Genomic DNA, 20,595 nt, shown 5'->3' on the forward strand with positions numbered 1-20,595 from the left:
CCTGAATGGGGCCAGGGAGGAACAAGGAGGGGTGTAGGTCTGGAAGAGGTGAGGTTGAGGCTGGGGGCTAGCCATCATCTGCCAGACAAGTTGCCTGTGACCAAGAGTCACGTGACTGCCACAGTCGCTCATCGTAGAAAGGACGGGAGCATCCCGAGCAGGTCATCTGCTCCTGCTCTAAGGATTGGCTTGCATCTTGAATGGGTGATGTCCTACATTCTCTATTTCTTAATTTAAAAGACCTTATGTGTGTGCTGGTGCGGGGGAGGGGAGGATATTTAGACCACAACATCATCCTTTATCCTCACTTTTGGGCTGCACAGGAAATCCTCAATTAGATGTATGAGAGTCATCTGAGAACTCTTAATAATGCACATACATTATATTTAATATCACAAAAGTCCCTTTGTATGACGGTTTGAGGGACAGGGCTAAGAGCCTTTTACAGATGAGCCTAGTTCTTACAGATGTTTAATAATTTGTATGTGTTTTAAAATTATAAAAGCGACATAGGAAGCCATAGATACTCACAAACTCAAGCGGCAAAGAAATTAATAAATTTTCCCCTCCCTCCCTTCCTTCTTTTCTTCCTCTCCCTCTCTCCCTCCCTCGGGGACCATGTGCCAGGAGGAGCTGGGGTAGGCTACAGGAGGAGGCCACCTCAGCCACGTGAAAACAAAAAAAATTGTTTTACCGTTTGGGTGGTGGTTTGCCGAGACTGCTTCCAAAGGCTGCGGGATCAGAATCTCCCGGTTTTCCAATGTCATTCCCGTTTGTTGTGCCATTTCATCCTCAGGACAACCCTGTGATGCGGGTCGGTGCCTTACCTTGGGTCACTTGGCCAGAAAGTGAGACAGACTTCACCTGGTCAGCGGCAGGCCGCCAGCCATGCTGCTCCGCCCCCAGTGCCAGCTGCTTGTGCCCCAGAACCTGACAGGAGCCCCAAGCACTGTTCCTTCTCTGTGTTCCCTGTCTCAGGGCCCGCTGGGAACCGGGGTATGGGCTGGTCTCTGTGAGAGGAGGGAACGTAGTGCCTGTAGCTTGTTTATTTTGTTGTTATTGTTATGAAATGTATGTTATATCACTACAAAGTCAAGCAGAACACAGCTCTACGAAGGAAACAGGAAATATCTCCCCTTCCTTCCCCCTCCCGCAGCTGTGTTCCCTAGGGATGACCTGACACCATCCCTAGTTGGGTGTGTCAAGTGTGTGTGGGGTGTGGCATGTGTCTAAGAATGTGTGTGTGCACATGTCTGTGTGTCTACACACACGCACGCACACTTCGTATTCTGCAGCTGCTTTCACCACCAGTGTGCCGTGGTCAGGTGTTCATTCCAGTCCTTCATGGTGTAGAGATTTACCTCATTCTAGGAATCATCTTAGCTGCCCGTCTTTCCCTCATTCCCTCAGAAATGGGTCATCAAGTGCTGACGGTTTTTACCCCTCCCGATGTAGTTGGAATGCATGCCCTCCTCCTCCCTGTTCTTTCCCTGGCCCGGAGCCCCAGCTCTGATCCGCTAAATCAGACTCCCAGGGCAGTGCAGGCCCTGGGCATCTGCATTTAGCAGGCTCCCTGGGGAGTCCTCCTGATCACGAGAGCTTGAGGACTGCTGCCCAGAGGAAGAGTCCAGGCTCCTTCACTGCGCGGGCGCCCTCCCTGACCCTGGCTGCACCTGGCACTCCTTGGTCCCTGGCGGCACCCTGTAGGCAGCTCTGTGGCCGGTCTGCTTGCTGGAGGGTATTGTGGTGATTTGTTTACACTTTTCCTGGGCTTGCAAGGGCAGCCCACGCCCTTCATGCTGATTCATCCTTCAGCACCTGGCACCTGCATGTTGTGGGCACTCAGTGAAAGTTTGCACTGGAGCCCACGAGTGGGGCTGGGTTTGGGACCAGGACTTCTGGCTCCTGGACGAAGGCCCTGAGGAAAGGATTAGGGTGTTTACAGAGGGTGGGAAGGGAAGGGCTCCTCCGTCTGCCTCTCATGGGCTCTCCCTCCATCAGCAGGTGGCGCTGTGCCCCCTGGTCCTGTCCCCACCAGGCCACGGCTGCAGGGCAGGGGCAGCCATCTGGCCTTCCCTGGCCTCCCTCCACACTGCTGACGCCCGGCTCTCCTGCCCCTTGCTTTGCCAGGATGCTGGTGGAGAGGTTCTCCATGTCACTGCAGGTCATCCCACCAGTACATCCAGGCGAGACCGTGTTTCTACCCAGGCGTCACCCTCTGCCTTGCATCCTGGACTGTTCACACCTGAAGCCACGCAGCCACCTGGAAGGGCTGTTCCTAAGGTACATGTCGGTGTGTGTGGCCAGGCCCCTTCCCTCATGGAACCCAGTGATAATTATGAACCACCCCAAATGAGGAAATCCAAAGCTGTGTTTGGCCAATTGGATATGTCAACTTGTAGCAATAGAGATGAAAATAGTCACAGGTGTTTACTTATAATATTTAATTTACTAATTTAGATGCACATTGTTTTTTAAAAATCCCACATTCCAGCAAATATTAGACTATGTACTGACATATTCATATGGCTTTTTCCTCCCCCACGCCCTAGTTTCATGGAACAGCTTTAGGCAGCTCATCATACATGCCTTTAGGGTTATGTCTCCGTCAACACTGGAGCCACTTTCTGGGCCAGGCAGTAGTTTTCCAGAGCACCTCATCGTCCCTTCCATCTACTCATTGGACACACTGTGCTTCTTCAGTCTGTGTGTGATGCTAACACTGAAGACTTTGTCCCCAGCCACAAGTAGGCTCTGTTTAGCATTAGGACAGCTGCTGGTTCCTCTTCTTTTTGGAAGTAAGTTCACAATCATTATCACTTAACCACTGTGCTGCTTTTTAAGGAGATTGAAAAAAAAACTTGACCACAGTAACATCCAACACTTGCAATTGTGTGTTCATGTATCTAAGAATAAAAGAGAAAGAAAGCTGGCAGGATTCAGCGCAGTAGCCGTCCACTGGGTGCTCACGCAGGCCGGCGCCCTGCTGGGCCTTGGCTGCCCACGGGATGGAGAAACAGCCACCTGGCCCACCCTAGCCCGTAAGGAGCACAGAGGTTGGGCTGCTTCTGTGGCCGCTTCAGCCACATTAGGACTTGAATGCAGGAATCTTGTTCTCTTTTCCAGCTATTCAGGGCTTTCTTATGTCGTTTCATTAATTCTAAATCCATCTTATGTTGTAATAGAAAGATAACATTTTGACGTGTTTCCTTTAAAACTTTTTATCATGGAAAGTTGCAAGCATACGTAAAAGTAGAGAGAACCGTATAATGTACCTTTGTGTACTCTTCGCTCAACTTCAGCAATTATCAACTCAAAGCCAATCTTGTTCCATCTCTAACCCTGCCCCCTAACATCGTCCCATCAGGATTATCTTTAGGCAAATCCCAGACACACATAGTTTAATCTGTAAGTACGTCAGTTTGTGTCTCTAAATAGGACTCTATCTTAACATAATACCATTAAATACCATTATTACACTGAAAAAATATAGTAATTTCTTAATATCATGAATATCAGTCAGTGCTCAGATTTCCTTGATTATTGTTTTTAATATAGTGGTCAAATCAGGATCTAAACAAGGCCCAAACATTACAAGTAAGCAGTGTAATGTTAATGGTGAAATAATGCTGCATGGCATTGATGCCCCAACATATTTAACCATTTTCCTCATTTTTCTTGACATACACGTTATTTCCAACTTTTCACTATTATAAATAATGTGTTAGAGAATGTCTTTATATGTAAATATTTGTCTGGAGGTCTGGACTAGATCCCTGGATGTGATGTGAGATGATTGGGTCTGAGTGTATGAACATTGGTAAAGATTCACTTTGCCAAATTGAAAAGGTATCTAATAAAGAGATGATGAAGGGCCGGCCCAGTGGCGTAGAGGTTAAGCTTGGCACACTCTGCTTTGGCAGTCTGGGTTCTCGGGTTTGGATCCTGGGTGTGGACCTACACCGCTCATCAAGCCATGGTGTGGTGGCGAACCACATACAAAATAGAGAAAGACTGGCACAGATGTTAGCTCAGGGACAATCTTCCTTACCAAAAAAAAAGAGAGAGAGAGACGATGAAAAGGGAAAAAGAAAGGAATGAAGGGAAAAGAAGAAAGAAAGTGGAGCTAGAGAAAGGAGAGGGACAAAGCATGGCCTGGGGTGGAGAGGGGCAGAGAAAGGAAGCATCTCCCTGGGCTGCTCCAGCCTCGGCCTCGTGGTTTGTGCTGACAGCAGGTTTTCTGTCCCGGGCTGGATGGCAGACAGGAAGTGTCTGACAGATGAGATGGCCCATGGAGCAGTGACCTGGGATCAGAGCAGCCCTGCCAAATGGGGCCAGGTGGCCGGCCAGCTTCCCTGGAGCGAGGAATTCAGCCCTCCTCCCTCAAGTATGCTAATGAAGCACAGAGGAGGTGGTGTTGCCAGCGCCGCAGCTCCCAGGGGCTTTCTGGAGGAATGCCCGCCGCCTCACACACGGTCAGGTCAGGGGCCTCCTGCTATGCAGTGGGTAAGGGCCACTTCCTGAAGGTCACCATTTAGCCTTGGGGTCATCTTTTATTTCCTGTTTGTGCCAAGGACTTCAAGTGCAGACACAAGAGTGGGAGACACTAGTCATTCAGTAATTATCCCGTTGTGTTCAGCAGGAAACATGAAAATGGAGGAAGAATAAAAGGTTACTTGATCTCTCAAAAAGCGATATGGTTCAATTTTTTGCCATACAACAAGTTAACACTTTGTGAGATTGCAGGTAATTTTTATTTTCCTCATTATGTTCCTCTGTATTTTCCAAACTTTTATAATGAACATGTATCATTTTTATCATTAGAAGTTTGGGGAAAAAAAGTGAATGCAATTTTATAAAATCACTTCTGGAAATAGATGCATTTCTCCTTACCTTTCTGTGAAGGGGGATATTATCTTTCTTTCCACCACACAAAGTGGGAAATCTTGGCACAGAGTAAGCAAGCTGTGTGTCTCAGATCGCAGAGCAACTGCAAGTGGCCTCGGTGTCTGAGCTTCAGGCCGCGTCCTCGTCCTCTGGAGTTGGACCTACCCAGGTTTCTGTGCCAGAGCGTGTCTCCCCGGAGCCCACAGCCGTGGGATTGGAAATGGCCCGGATGATCCTCTCTTATTCCTCACCTGGCTGGATGTGTGACTGCAGGTCAGTTCCCTGAGACCAAAGTCACATGCCTTTATGACAGAAGTTGGTACCAGGGGCTGAACTTTTTCCTCCTCCTTTGATAGCAGTTCTGAAGGAAATCTGATCCCCCTGAGTGGAAAAGCTTCAGGGCCCACGCCCACGTGGAGCTCAGAGGCAGGAGCAGGCTCCATGAGAAGGGTAGAGATTGCCTGCTGAATTATTCCTGGTCCTCCCCGGGCCCCCACAGTGTGCGCAGGAGTGTCAGGACCCACGTTTGTCCTCCAGGTGCATCTGCCACTGTTCTAGTGAGGTGTTTGCAGAGTGTTCTCAGGGAGCCCGACACGCTTTCGGGGGCCTCCTCCAGGAATACTTCAGCAGGCAGGAGAAAGTGGGGGGATCTGAGCTTCCTCGATGCAAACGGACCCCAGCTGGTGCTTTACCACCCCCTCCTCCTCTTCCTGGCATGCTGGATTGAAGCCTGGGTGAAGTAAATTCAGCAGTTACAGAGTGTGCACAGGGCTGAGCCGCCTAGCTGGCTGCAGCAGCCCCCGAAAATCAAGAGGCAGCAGAAGCAGCCAGCTGGGGTGTTGCTGGGGTCGCTGGGCTCCTGACGGGGGTTGTGCTCACTTATCTCTAAACGAAAGAAAGAAAAACGAGGAGCAGGGACGAGTGCTCTGACCATTACTCGTGTCTCTTCTCCCTGGGCATTTCAACTTTCATTTGAGTAACTTGGCAAAGACACAGAGATTAATGCTGTATAAATAACTACACTTGGTGTTTATCCCTCTGCCATCACTTGGGATTCCCAAGGCATTTAGAGACTTTGCCCTCTGGGACTGCTGCCCATAAAATAGATGAGGAGTAGAGGCTGGGGGAAGCTTTACTTGGGCGATATCAGGAACAAAAAGTACAAGTCAGAGCTCTGCCCAGGAGCCCAGCATGCTGACCCAAGCTGGCACTCTCTTTTGTTGTCCCCTTATTTTGTGTGATTCCCCTTTTTTGGCTCACTTCCCCCCTTTCTTCCTTCTGTTCCTGTGGCCCTCTGTCTTGGCCGTGATTGCTGGGGATTCACAGTATTCTGACTGTGGCTGCTCCTTGTCCCGGGTGGGAACCCCCTCACTGGGATCCTCAGGCCTGACAGCTGGGGCTTCGCGCTCAGCCATGCTTGCATGGCATCTGCTGCCAAGGGAGGCTCTGTCCTCCCCCTTCTTGCTCCAGGTCCTCTGACATTCTCAGGATAACTTCTGACCTTAGCGTCCACCCACATGGACCCAGTGTCAGCATTCTTGATTTGTGGACGAGATGTGGGTTTTTGTGAATCTAACAACAGTTCATTCTGTAACCCAAGGCTTTTGAGCTTTCAGGGCACGCACCTCCCACCTCCTTCACTTTTCCTCCAGCCTTCCTGGACAGGTGCCGCTGTGGGGACTCTCCCTCCTGCCTTAGATGAGGAAGCGTCTGCACGCAAAGCCGAGCCTGTCCCTGCCTTTCCACCAGGCTGGAGGTCACTTATGCCCGTCAGCCTCGCACCTTCCACTGAACAGTGAGAGGGCTCGTGGTCCAGCTGAGGTGGAGCAGCACTCCCCTCGTGCCGGGCACGCACAGTCGGCGTGGGATCCAGCCTGCAGAGGAGATTCCTTGCGGTCTCATGTAACTCCAGGCACAGAATTCCTTGAAAGCCATTTGCTTCAGGACACAACTGGACCAAGCTCTTTCTGCCTGTCTCTTGCTCCTGGTCTTACAGACTAAACCTAACTCAGTGGCAGTGAACTTGAAGGCAGACTGATATTTCTGTGGCAGAAACTATGCTGCAAGGCTGGCGTAGCAGAAGGGAGATGTTGCAACCTGGGAGGTGTCTCTCCCTTGGAGCAGCAGTTGGAAATGTGTTGATCTGAGCCAACAGGGGCTTGTACAATCAATTCCCCTACTAAGAAACTGGCGGGGTGCCCCCTGAGCAGAATGGCAGAGCCAGAACCTCCTCAGAGTGCCCGCCTCCTTGCCACATGGCCCCTGGCCAGGTCCTGCCAATTTGTGAGGTCTTCCAGACATTGTTTGCTTGGCTGTTGTCTGCATTTGGGGTGCTGTGCTTGAACCATGCATGCACCGCAGGGTCAGGCCATGAAAGTGTGCGTGTGACCAAGCACGTGGAGCAGAGTGGAGTGTGCCAGCAGCCCTGGGGTGTACACGTGTCTGTATGTACAAATAAAGGGCTATTTTAGAGCGGTCAACTTCACAAACACAGGAACAAAGCCTCTTTCTCCTCTGAACTTAAATGATTTGGGGGAAAAAAATATACAATTTGTTAATTGCCTGGACATACTCAAGGAGACAGCAGCTTGGCTCGGAGGAGAATCTTTGTTGGGGAGCATTCTGTTCCTGGCAGATTAAAATATGTCCTTTTTAAAAAGAAGGAGAAGGAGGTTGGGCTGACCAAGGAAATTTCTATCTAGAGTCATGACTTTAAATGCCATCAGTAATGTTCTTTGCATGGATTTGGCCATTAAAAAGAAGAAAAAACATGAAATTACTTTTTCATTTCCTGGAATCCATGTTAATTGCCTTTAGGACGTTATCTAGAAAGAGAAAGCAAAAGAACATTCACAAAATGCGGAGAGAATTGGAGAATCCTACCCCAAACCCAGCCTCTCCGGGGACAACCAGGAGCACAGGGAGGGTGATGAAGTCCAGCAACCCCCCCTGAAATGACCTTCCAGCAGAGGCCCTAAAACCACGTGAGATATTTCAACTCCTCATTTTACAGGGCCCTGGGACCCTGTAGGGCCAGATGATCTGCCAGGGCAACAGTGTACTCAAAGCCAGCTCCTCTCCACCCCAGCAGTTTGACTTTTTTTTTTTTTTCAAGATTTTTCTTTTTCTTTTTTTTTTTTTGTGAGGAAGATCAGCCCTGAGCTAACATCCATGCTAATCCTCTTTTTGGCTGAGGAAGACCGGCTCTGAGCTAACATCTATTGCCAATCCTCCTCCTTTTTTCCCCAAAGCCCCAGTAGATAGTTGTATGTCATAGCTGCACATCCTTCTAGTTGCTGTATGTGGGACGCTGCCTCAGCATGGCCGGAGAAGCGGTGCGTCAGTGCACGCCCGGGATCCAAACCTGGGCCGCCAGTAGTGGAGCGCGCGCACTTCACCGCTAAGCCACGGGGCAGGCCCAGCAGTTTGATTTTGAGAGCTCCTGTTAGAAGAGAGAGGCTTGACAGTATCCCGTCGTGAACAGAAATGCAGGTTATGGCCACTGGCGCGTGGCGAGTCTGAGCGCCATTCCCCTTCAACTGCGACAGTGGCTGCCCATGTGGTTTCTTAAAAATCTTCTGTGGCACCCTTGTTTGTTATTTCCTTCCCAGAAATTCCCCATCTTGGGCCCCTTTCTGTTATTTTCCCACCTTCTCAGATGTCCCCTTTGTTTTGGAAAACGCAAGCCCGGGCAGAAACGCTCTGTGTAACTAGACCCTAGATGCTGGCCCCACGTGGGCCTCCCGGGTAATTCTGTCTGCCTGGTCCGGCCTGGAGCCCGTGGCGAAGAGGTGTAACTCCTGGGTTCTCTCCTCATTTCGACACAGATCCTTTTCGCAATGCTGATAAATACCTCAGTTTTCCCGTCTTTCAAATGGAAAGGACAAAGTGTACTACCTGTTGCGTGTTTAAAACACTGTGAGATGCGTTCACAGAGAGCAAATGGCTCTGATCAAGGCGTGGGTGGTTTTCCTTCCAGCAGCTGCTTGCCTCAAGGGCTCTACAAGTGTTTTGTCCATAGCAATTACTGATACGATTCTAGTGTCCCTGTGAAGCTGCAATATGAAAATGCCCCTCAGTTTTCACGGAGACAGGCTTGCAGGCTGCCTCCCCTAACCTTGCTCCTCTGCCCCCCACAGCTCCCCGCCAGCCCAGCAGCTCTCCTTCCTTCGCAGCGGCCTCCTGAGCAACCTCTACCTGCACATACGTGACTGCCCCGTGCCCCTGCTCCAGTGGTTGTTTCAGGTGAGGACCGTAGACCTGCCACTAGGTGGCAGGAGCGTTCCGGCCGAATAGCCGGGGCAGGGAGGGGCTGGGCGCGTACCCACTTCTGGTCCTGGGCGCTGTTGCGTTAGTCCTAGCTGAGGCAAGAGGAGGGAGGAAGGCTTGTGATGACAGAGTCAGGGAGGTGCAGGGAGCAGTCTGTGGTCTCCCTCCACTCCCCCCAGAGCATGTGCTTCACAGGGCGTTGCCTGTGCCACCAGAAGCCCTCTCTGAGATTCAGTCCGTGCTATTCAACGGGTGCTGCCGTTGTGTCCAAACTCACCTCTCCTCCAAGTCACAGGTCCTGGCCCTCGTCCCGTACGCAGCAGGAGGGCTGCTCAGGCCCACTGTAGCCCTGCAGCACCCCTGGACGTGTGAAGACACCTCGTGAATTTAGAGCTGGGATGTTTGAGCGTTTGCCTCCCTCTCTGGAGTTGTAGGTGGACTCGAAAAGCCTAGATTAGCTGCTCTGTCTTCCCCTATCTTCTCTTCTGGTTGCTGCTGGGACATTTTGTCTTGGGGGAACGTGCGTTCTACCCCATGCTTGAAACCTTTGTCCTGAGAAAGACAGTGAGAAGCCAGCAGGGATAGCCCAGGAGCCAGCTGCTGTGATCTGAATGCAAGGCATGAGGATGCGGCCTTGGTCCCCCCACCCAGGCCCATCCCTGCCTGGGGATGGGCAGGTCACAAGTTCCAGCTGGTCTCATTCCTGCCAGTTGGAGCCTGGACCTCAGCTGTAAATTAGAGCCCCTGTGCAGGGTGGATTGTTCTAGGAACTTCTCAGCATCAGCAGACTGGCTGCCTTCCAGAAAGAGCCCTCCAGCTCTTTCTTCTTCCCTCTGGGATCCTTCCTGTTGCCCCTTCCTGCCCCAGAGGAAAAAAGACACTCTCGGCTCCTGGGGCCCTTGTGTGTGGCTCTGGCCCTTGCCCCTCCCCCAGACCCAGCGGGAATGGAGGCCAGTAACAGGGAACAGTGCAGCCATTATTCTCTGCCTCCAGTCAATGCAGCGCCTCATTGCTCCTTGCACAGTATATGACAAAATGCACAATCGGGCATTGGGAGGTACAAAGAGCCCGTCTGAGACGTCGCCCACAGAGGGTCCTTGTGTGACCCTGACACGGCGTGGAGACCCTTCCCTGTCAATCTGCCCTGAGAGGGGTGAGCGAGCCCTCACGTCTCTTCTCCCACCTCTGTCACCCTGGGAGGGGCCCATGGAGCAGAGGAGCCAGCTCTGAGGCCAGACAGCCTAGGTGTGAGTTCCAGCTCTGCTACTTAGTACTGTGTGGCCTTGACTGAGTTGTTTAATGTCAGCTCTGTGCCTTACTCTGAGGTTCTTACTGTGTAAACTGGGGCCGGTAGTCCCATGTGAAGGTGAAAGAAGGAAATCTTGGGACCTGCCTTGTCCTTACAGTCCCCCCATGGCTCTGCCCTGGCCTGGGCATCATCTGGAAGGAACGATGTTAGCACAGCGGTTGGTTCTGGTTCTCCATCTTAAGGAAGGAGAAACAGAAGTTCTCCCTCCCCCACTGCTGAAGCCAGATCAGTGAAAGGGGTGCACTGGGCCTGGGGAGCCTTCTGGGCGAGACTCTGCCCAACGTCTGTGTCTCTGGAGCGGAAGCAGGGGCCGCTGACGTCTGCCAAGCACAGTGACCATGTGGCCACTCACATGGTCTCATGACAGGCCTTAGCAGGATGCACTCTGATATTTTCTGAGGTTTGGGTTTTCTTGCCACTTGGGACATATTTTCCCATAGGAACAGTAGCATTCCTTCATTAACGGGCAGACGTGAGGACCTGCTACGTCCTAAGCGCTAGATGTTGGAAATGGTGTTCCAGGTAAACACAGAATGTGGCTGTGGTGCTCAGCGAACTTCAGAAGCTCCATTATAAGTGAGGATTCTGGTTGCAGAGGCAGGGTCCATGGGGTCTCCCTGAAGCTACTGGGGGTATTCTTATAAAAGTGCGGGGATAGTTTGTGGGATCCAAGGGCAGGGGTACAGCTGGGCCTCAGGAAGAGCTGGAACCAGGATGGAGAAGGGTTGGGATCTTAGGACAGGCCTCACCTTCTCTCTATGTCCCGGGCTCCAGGGCCAAGACAATTCCCAGGAAGGAGAGTCTGGTTGGCCTAAGAGGGGTTAAGTGACCCCCCAATCAAAGGGTCCAATCAAAGGCAGCTAGGTGCGCAAGGTCACAGGGGTGTGTACCTGGGGTTGATTCTGAGAGCTAGGGGATGGGTGAGTTGGGCAGGCCTCCCAACCCTGCTCGTTTAGCCATTTCTTTGGAAAAAACATTCTGAGTTCCCATGGGGACTACGTCCTGCTGCCCACCCCCCTACCCCTCCCCAGGGGCTTCAGTGGGGTGTACAGTGGGTGCTGGGTGAATGGGCTTCGGCCTTAGTGCTCACGGATTACGTAAGCTTGTCACCCGGTGTGTACCTGCCAGGTGAGCTTTGCTGGGGAGGGTAGACAAAAGCAGGTACATGCGCTCTCAATGAATTTACATTCGTATTGGGAAATGATCAAGTGTTCGGCTGTGAAGAAGTTGAAGAGGAGGACAGAGTCCTGGTGTCTTAGGTCAGATCCCCGAGAAGCAGACTCAGAAAGGTGGTTTCTCTGCAGGTTTCCTGGGGAGCGCTCTCAGGAACCACTCCAGTGAGGGAGGGAGAGCAGCAGGTTTGCAGAGAGAGAAGCTGACTGGCCAAGCAAATGCAAGAGAGGCCACAGCCAGTCCTGCAGGGGGCTCTGGAACTGGAGTGACCCTTTAGACTTGTGCCAATTGAGGCAAGGGGTCCAGGCCTTTGGACCCTTCATCAGCCAGTTATCAGATGAAGGCTGCACTTGGAGAGGGGGTGTGACCTTGGGTGAGGCGCTCCCTCCCTCCAAGGTTAATGCCCAGAAATGGACTCAGCTCAGGGCCCCCAGCCAGCAACGGTGCCCAGTCCCTGGGTTTGAGAGCCTCCGTCCTAAAGGGGGTGTGCCCACAACACCCACCACAGCGGGCTTTCCTCAGCAGTCTTGGGAGGATGGCCAACCACAGCCAGGAGCAGGGCTGCCAAGGCACTGCCTTACCTCTGAGGTCTGGCCTCAGCTGTGTGTCCCCAGACTGGATAGCACTGATGGAGAGGGCGCTGTCCCACTGCCCATCTCCATGTCATGCTCTCTTCACATTCCAAATCCCCAGCTTATGACCTTCAGACTCAAGAAGCATTCAAGTAAGGATCCCAGTGAGTTGAGTCAGGGGGGATGACCTGCCCCCTGCCAGGTTGTTTGAGGCTCTGCGCTTAGTACCGAGGACCTCCCAGAGCTGGGGGTCTCAGAGGTTAAGGTGCTGACCTGGAAACCATGTGAGGGTCACAGAGAGGGTCCAACTTGTCGTTCAGCTGACTGGTCAGTGCTTTCGAGTTCTTTCTCTTCCCTACTCTGGCCCCTGCCCTGGAGGGGCAAGGCTGTGACCACAGGGAGTGAGGGGCAGAAGGACCAAGACTCCCACACGGGGAGCTGGGCAAAGTAGATTTTAAGTCACATTGACCTGGGATTGAATCCTGGCTTTGCTACTTGCTAGCTGTGTGACCCTGGGGAAGTTGCTTGACCCCTCTGAGCTTGGTTTCTTCATCTGTAAAATGGTAATAGTGACAATATCCTCCCACCCCATGGACTTGTGAGGATTAAATGGGATTTATTTAATATGTAATAAAAGTTTACTACTGTTATTCCATGGGAATGACCCAGCTAACCTGTTTTTCTCCTCCCAGCTGTTGACATGGCCTCCAGAAACTTCTTCGGGAGCCTTTGGTCTCCTGTGGGATCTCAGCGTGGATGGGCTCTTCTGTCAGTCCGGTCAGTACTAGGATGTGGGATGGAGACTTGTGTCCTGAGTACCGAAGCTCGAGAGCCTGTATAGTTCCCAGCTCTCAGTCCCCCTGGAGCCGGCAGGCAGGAGCGATGCTGATGGGGACATTACATCACTGGGACATGAGACATCAGGCCATCTTTGGCTCTGGCTCTGGCATTGGTAAAAAGCTGAGCCAACAGGCTCCTTGGCACCTTAATCTGCCCTCAGATTCATGTCACCGTGGCCAAGTCCAGGGTGACCTTGCAGACTCTTGGGATCCTAGAACAGTCTGGGAGGTGGGTTCTCTGGATTTAAGGGGACAGCTGGCCTCTGAGTTCTTCCTGAAAACCCCGGTTTGTTTGGGAGGGTTCCAGGAGCGTCCACATCAGATCACGAAAGCTCTTTGGGTTGGAGTCACCGAGGGGAGGGCCCTGAAGCTGTGCCCCCACCAGCAGCTTTCCTGGGCTCCTGTGGTATCAGCAGAGCCCCTGAGTTTGGTCTGGGCTGAAATGAGAGCCTTGACACTGTACCTCGGTCCTGACATTTAAGGGGTACATTTAAGTCGTGTTTATACTTTAAGATGTTCAGAGTTCCACAGAAGCGATTAGTTTTCCCTTTAGTGGCTGCACCCTTCCCAGGCTGTCATCATTTGGTACCTGAATCCAGACACTTTGGCACCAAAAAATGTCATGTAACGGGTTGAAAGGTGCTCACAGCAGAGGGTGAGAGGGATTCACAGGTGTCCAGACCCTGCCTTTGCCCACTGGCTGTAGTCTGCCCACCCTCCCACTAAAACACTGAAGCCTGTAGCTCTGAAGGTCAAGGTTATAGACCCACGGTGCACCATTAACCACCCCCCCCCTTTGAATTTCTGCTTTGTGCCTTCCTTCCTTCGGGAGTTGGCTGAGCTGGGGGCCATCTGTCAAATTGGAGCATTCCAGACTCCTCCTGCTCCCCCCTCCCCCACTCCCCACCCCCACGCCTGGAACCCGTCTGACTGAGGTCTTCTGAATAGCACCAGTCTCGACGTGCTCTCCCTTTTCATAACCTCTGCCCCCGCAGCCTGGACTGCCCTTTCTCCAGCCTCTGGGGCCGCCTCTGCGGCATGCCTGCCCTTTTGGGGAACAGAAGCCTCCCTTGTCCTGCTCTTCTCCTCCATGCATTGGTATGTGTCTCCTCCCGCAGAGACAAAGGGGACGTCCCACTCCTCTTTGCTTCTTGCCACGTTGTCTCTGATTCGCACCCCCCCCCCCCCGCCGTCAGGAGGGGCCAGGAACCTGCTTCTGAGTCCCCATTCAGTGCAGCTCTGGCTCTCTTGACTCCAGGGTGTTTCTCATGGCATCACCTAAGAGCCCAGCCTGGGGTTCTCTTTCCCTCCTGTTAGAATAGAGACTGGCCTAGAGGATTCCATGCCCGAGGTCACCATCTTGACTGATTCAGGGCACGTCAAGGGCCAGGTCCACAAACGAACTGAAAGCAGAGACTTAAAGAGAGATTTATACACCAGTGTTCATCGCAGCATTAGTCACGATGGCCGTAAGGTGGAAGTAACCCGAATGTCCACTGATGGATGAATGGATAAACAAAATGTGGTAAACACAAGCACTGAAATGTTGTTTAGCATTGAAGAGGAAGGAAATTCTGACACCTGCTACAACATGGATGAACCTTGAGGACATTACACTAAATGAAATAAGCCAGACACAGAAGACAAATACTGTGCAATTTTACTTATATGAAGTACCTAGAGTAGTCAGGTTCATAGAGACAGGGAGTAGGATGGTGGTGCCAGGAACTGGGGGAAGGGGGAATGGGGAGTTATTGTTTAATGGGTACAGAGTTTCCGTTTGGGATGATGAAAAAGTTCTGAAGATGGATAGTGATGATGATTGCACAACAATGTGAATATGCTTAACACTACTGAACTGTACACTTTAAAATGGTTAAGATGGCAAATTTTATGTTATGTGTTTTTCACCATGATTTTTAAAAAAAAGCCAAGTCCAAGTGCCAGGAAAGAATCTGCCAAAAGCTGGAACTGAAAATCAGCTGCCAGTTAAGGAAGCGTTTGTAAGGTTAAATTAGATCCAGGATTGATACGAAAGGCAGTCATGCTCCTCAGGATTCGTCAGCAACTCAGGGTGCTCTGAGTGTCCTCGTCCTCCGTGGGGAGCACCACCTCTGGGGCAGAACCGGGGGGCTGCCTTCCCTCCCATTTAAATCCGTGACTGGTGTGTGTGTTTTTGAGTTGCCTGGCCTTTCTGTTTTGTAAAACAGGGGAGATTGGTGTGTGTGTAAATTTCCACCCTTTCCTGGAGTGTGCGGTGACCAGCGGTTCTTCCCAGACTGTCCTGGGAAGAGTCTTAACAGTCGCCTTTATATCCCACTCATTCCTGAGTAAGGGGAGAGCTGAGGGGCCCAGGTCTCTGGTGGGGCCTGGGACCCAGGCTGCAGAGTTGACTGTTCTGAATGTGCTCCGGGTACCTGGGGCTGAGCGCTGAGCAGCCCAGGGTTTGCTGGAGTATTAGAGTGTGGTGAGAATTATTTTCCTGGAGAGAGAAGCAGCACACGTCACCTGTTGAAGGCTTCTTGGTGAGCCTGGAGAATGGGATATTCTGGAACACTGACGTTCTTCATTGCAAGGAGTATTTTTTCATTTATTCAGCAAACACACATTGAGTGCCTTCTATATTCAGGCACCTCGCTAGATGGCAGAGGGAGAGACAGGGATGAATAGGGCATGGTTCTTGCCCACAGAAGACTGATAGCTGATAGTGGGAGGGGATGAGAGGCAATTACAATAGGAGATGGAAAGGAGGCAGTGGCAATACAGCAGATCTGCAGTATCAGGGCTCTCACTTACCTTCTGTGTCTCACTTCTCACTATTTCCCCTCATCGTTGCAAAATGGCTGCCATAGCTCCAAGCACCATCATGTTCTCATGAGACAACAGTGTTCAAGACAGAAAGGGGAAGGGTGGAGGATAAGAACCCATCTCTTCTCATACTTTTCTCTCTTTTTATGAGGACATTCTGTCCATTTTGTTTCATTAGAATTGTATCACAGTTTTTAGAGGACACTGGCTGTATTTCCTGACTGACCGGTGCCCTTTGAACAGCGTGGCTATGTCTGAAGAATTTTCAGCCTCATGAATCCTGGCCCTCCAGGGCAGAATCCAGGAGATTCACTTTTACAGCCTCCTTTCGAGTATTTGAATTTTTAGTTTTGGAATTTCCATTTAGTTCTTTATTGTTATTTTATAGTTTCTATTTCTCTACTGGGATTTCTTATTTGTTCATTCAATATGAGCATATTTTCACTTACTACCTTTAGCATAGTATAATAGCTGCTTTAAAATCTTTTGATATAATTCTAATTATATCTGAATCATCAATTCATTACTTGGAAAATTAAGTATGAAAGTGAACATTTATTTAGGCTGAGTAAAGAAATCATACCAAATATTGGACCTTGGGAGGTTCAGATCCCTTTCTCCTAGATCTCTTTAGCATATTTTCCAGAAATATTCGTGTAGAAATGCCTGCTGATTGCCACCTGGCTTCCCTACCTAACCTAGAACACTCACGGGGGGTGGCGCAAGCGAGGGGCCCTGGCACTTAAACTTCATTAGCTTTGTGGTCAGTTGGCTCCTGACATGTAATAAAACTGTTTTCTGCTCGAACAGCCAGAGCCTGTTTCTGTTGCCTGTGGCTCAGAGCTCTGACGGCTTCAGTTGCCACCCTAGACCAGTCCCTGCAAAGAGAAGTGGGATGATGTGTTGCATCTGCTGGGGGGGACCTGCTTTCCCTGCGCAGTCACCAGAACAAAACCAGGGCTCCCTCACCAGGGAGGAAGGGGAGCGTGGCTCTTGGACAGGCAGCCAGCAGAATCTGCCGTCCGCGGAATATGGATGTTTACGTGAAGTCTCTCGGTAACTAATTCAGCTAAAAAACAAAACCCAAAAAACTCCCACTGTGAACCCATCTGCAGACTGTATTCGACTGTAGATGGAATATAGCTCCACTGGTTTGCAGCCCTGGGGGTAGGATTTGGACGTGGAGAGATGCAAGAGAAGCAGGGAGCAGTGGGAACAAAGACAAGTAGGTGGGGAGACTGGGGCTTCCATAAAGAGGGCGGAGTCGGAGATAAGACTGAATGTTCGGGGCCAGATCTTGGAGGACAGTGGGGGCCATTGCAGGCACAGTGAAGCTTTGTTAATATTTGGCAAGACCAGGACAGAATTGTTGTTGTTGTTTAGATATAATTCACATACCATACAATTCACTCTTTTAAAGTGTATAATTCAGTATAATTCACAGAGCTGTTCAACCATCTCCACTATCTAATCCTAGAATGTTGTCATCACCCCCAAAAAGAAGTCCTATGCCCATCAGCAGTCAGTTCCCACTCCCCGCTCCTCCCAGGCCCTGGCAATCCCTAATCTGTGTTCTGTCTCCATGGACTTGCTTATACTGGGCATTTCATATAAATGAAATTATAGAATATGTGACCTTTTGTGTCTGGCTTCTTTTACTTAGCATAATGTTTTCAAGGTTCATGCATATTGTAGCACGTATTAGTGCTTCATTCCATTTTGTGGCTGAATAGTATTCCATTGTATGGATATACCACATTTTATCCATTCATCAGTTGATAGACGTTTGAGTTGTTTCCACTTTTTGACTATTGTGAATAATGCTACTATGAACATTTGAACACAAGTGTTCATGGGGGCATATGTTTTCAGTTCCCTCAAGTATGTACTTAAGAGTGGAATTGCTGGGTCATATGGTGACTCTATGTTTAACTTTTTGAGGAACGGCCAAACTATTTTCTGAGGTGGCTGCATCATTTTACATTCCCACCAGCAATGTATGAGGGTTCCAATTTCTTCACATCCTTGCCAACATCTGTTATTGTCCATCTCTTGATAGTTGCCAAACTAGTGGGTGTGAAGTGGTATCTCATTGTGGTTTGGATTTGCATTTCTTTAATGACTGAGGATTTTGAGCATCTGTTCATGTACTTATTGGCCATTTGTATGTCTTCTTTGGGGAAACATCTATTAAAATACTTTGCCCATTTTTTGATTGGGTTGTTGGTCTTTTTTTGTTGAGTTGCAAGATTCTTTATATACTCTGGATACTAGACTCTTAGAAAATATGTGATTTGCAAATATTTCCTCCCATTCTGTGAGTTGTCTTTCTATTCTCTTGATAGTGGCCTTTGATGCACAAACGTTTTTAATTTTTATAAAGTCTAATTTATTTTTTTTCTATTGTTGTCTTTACTTTTGGTGTCAAGACACCATTGCCTAATCCAAGGTCATGAAGATTTTCCCTTATATTTTCTTCTGAGAGTTTTATAGTTTTAGCTCTTACATTTAGGTCTTTGATCCATTTTGAGTTGATTTTTGTATATGGTGTGAGATAGGGGTCCAGCTTCATTCTTTTGCGTATGGATATTCAGTTGTCCTAGCACCATTTGTTGAGAAGACTGTTCTTTCCCCATTGAGTTGTCTTGGCTCCCTTGTTGAAAATCAATCGACTGTAGATGTATGAATTTATTTCTGGACTCTCAATTCTATTCCATTGATTTATATTATGTGTCTGTCCTTGTGCCAGTACCCCAAATTCTTGATTACCGTCGCTTGTAGTTAAGTTTTGAAATTGGGAAGTGTGAGTTCTCCAACTTTGCTCTTTTCAAAATTGTTTTGGCTATTCTGGGTGCCTTTTATTTCTGTCGTAATTTTAGGATTGGCTTGTCAATCTCTGCAAAAATGACAGCTGGGGTTTTGATATTAATTGTGTTGAATCTGTAGATAACTTTGAGTTTTACTACCATCTTAATGATATTGAGTCTTCCCGATCCATGAACATGAGGTATCTTTCCATTTATTTAGGTCTTCTTTACTTTCTTTCACCACCGTTTTCTGGTTTTCAGTGTACAAGTCTTACACTTCTTTTGTTAAATTTATTCTTAAGTATTTTATTCTTTTTGATACTATTGTAATTGGAATTGTTTTCTTCATTTTCTTTTCGGATTGTTCCTTGCTAGTACTTAGAAATACAATAGATTTTTGCATATTGACCTTGTATTCCGCAACCTTGCTGAACTCGTTTATTAACTCTAATAGTTTTTTTTTTATGGCAGAATTTGGGTTTGAAAGCAAACATATTCTTGTGCAACTAATTGCTTGAAAGAAGTGACCTCATGTTTCTTTAACAACCATGCTTTGGCTGTGCCAGCGTGGGCCTGGCCAGTAACCCAGTGCCAATCCTACTGAGTGGGCAGCAGTGCCTGGAGGAAAGGAGCTCCGTCAGGGAGACCGAAACACTTCAGAAAAGCAGGAAAACACGCCTAGGTTCTTTCCCACTAGCTTCCAAGACACTGTGGTTCATTCTTACCTACCGTTTCCATTCCCTGCCAGCTTCTATAGTATTTGTGTAGGAAAGGGAGAGTATAATAAAATACAATGACCCTGGCCGGTACATTCTTTGGATATTTTTTAAGTGGGCGAGAAATTTAGCTCTCAAAACAAATTAGTTTCATTTCCATGAGTGTGTCTGTGGACGCTTTGTTCTTCCTCACTTGGTCACCATGCTTCTCCCTCTGTCCCCGGAGCTCCAGTGTTGTGGTCGTGGGGGCTTTGGGGCTCTCTTGGACAGGCCCCTATTTTGTGGGTCACTTTCTTTTCTGTCATGCTTGCTTGCATTGTATCTTCTTCCTCCTCTCTACCTTCCTTCCTTACTCCTTCCCAGATAATGTTTGTAAGATTCCTTCTTATAAAAAGAATAAAACAAACAAACGAAAGACCAATAATCTCAGTGGCCAGGTAACCCCTGTCGTTATGTTTTTTAAGTATTTTATGTAGCCAGTGCAGAAAATTCAAATACTAGAGAAAGGTGCCAACCAAAAAGTGAAAGCCTCCTTCCCACCACTCCCCGTGGCCACTTCCTCTCCCCAAGGACTCATCGTCAACAGTTTCTGGTGATTATTTCCAGGCGCAAAATTAATGCACAGTCCACATAATACATGTTTTTATATTTATAGACTTGTTCACATCATATTTCTTCTGTCACTTTGGTAGTCATCTGAAATTATCTCTAGTTACTCTTCTAGAAGTTTCCCAGTTTTCTCCCCTGGATGTCAGGAGAGGTGACAGCCTGCACCATACAAGTCAGGCAGGGTTTTCTGGACCAGGGTTCTCCAGAGTGGAGGGTCCTGGAGGTGGGGTGAGCCACCACGGTGCAAAAAGAAAACATTAACCCTTATATTTATGTTTTAGCTCATCTTTTTTAAAAAAGCAGTTTTATTGAGGTATAATTGACATACAGCAGCCTGCGCACGTTTAAAGTGTACAGTTTGACGTGTGTATATACCCATAAAACTGTCACCACAGTCAAGATCATAATGTCCATTGCGCTCAAAGTTTTCTTGTGACTCTTTGTAATTAATTCATCTCTCCCTCCCTTTTTGTTTCTAGGAAACCACTAATCTACGGATTAGTTTGCATTTTCTAGAATTTTATATAAATGGAATCATACAGTAGGGACTCTTCTTTTTTGTCTGGCTTCTTTCACTCAGCATAATTATTTTGAAGTTCATCCATG

The 20,595-nt window shown here is 49.1% G+C and overlaps 1 protein-coding gene across 1 annotated transcript in view; it reads left to right on the forward strand.

Moving 5' to 3' along the window:
* Positions 1-20,595, forward strand: part of FAM178B (family with sequence similarity 178 member B) — a 107,981-nt gene that overhangs the window by 25,571 nt on the left and 61,815 nt on the right. The window contains exons 6-8 of the mRNA XM_058534517.1: positions 2,131-2,283; positions 9,027-9,132; positions 12,903-12,987. Of these exons, the coding sequence (XP_058390500.1) occupies positions 2,131-2,283; positions 9,027-9,132; positions 12,903-12,987 (344 nt within the window). The remainder of the gene's footprint in view (positions 1-2,130; positions 2,284-9,026; positions 9,133-12,902; positions 12,988-20,595) is intronic.

Source organism: Diceros bicornis, chromosome 40 (assembly GCF_020826845.1).
Source record: "Diceros bicornis minor isolate mBicDic1 chromosome 40, mDicBic1.mat.cur, whole genome shotgun sequence".
Taxonomy (NCBI): domain Eukaryota; kingdom Metazoa; phylum Chordata; class Mammalia; order Perissodactyla; family Rhinocerotidae; genus Diceros; species Diceros bicornis.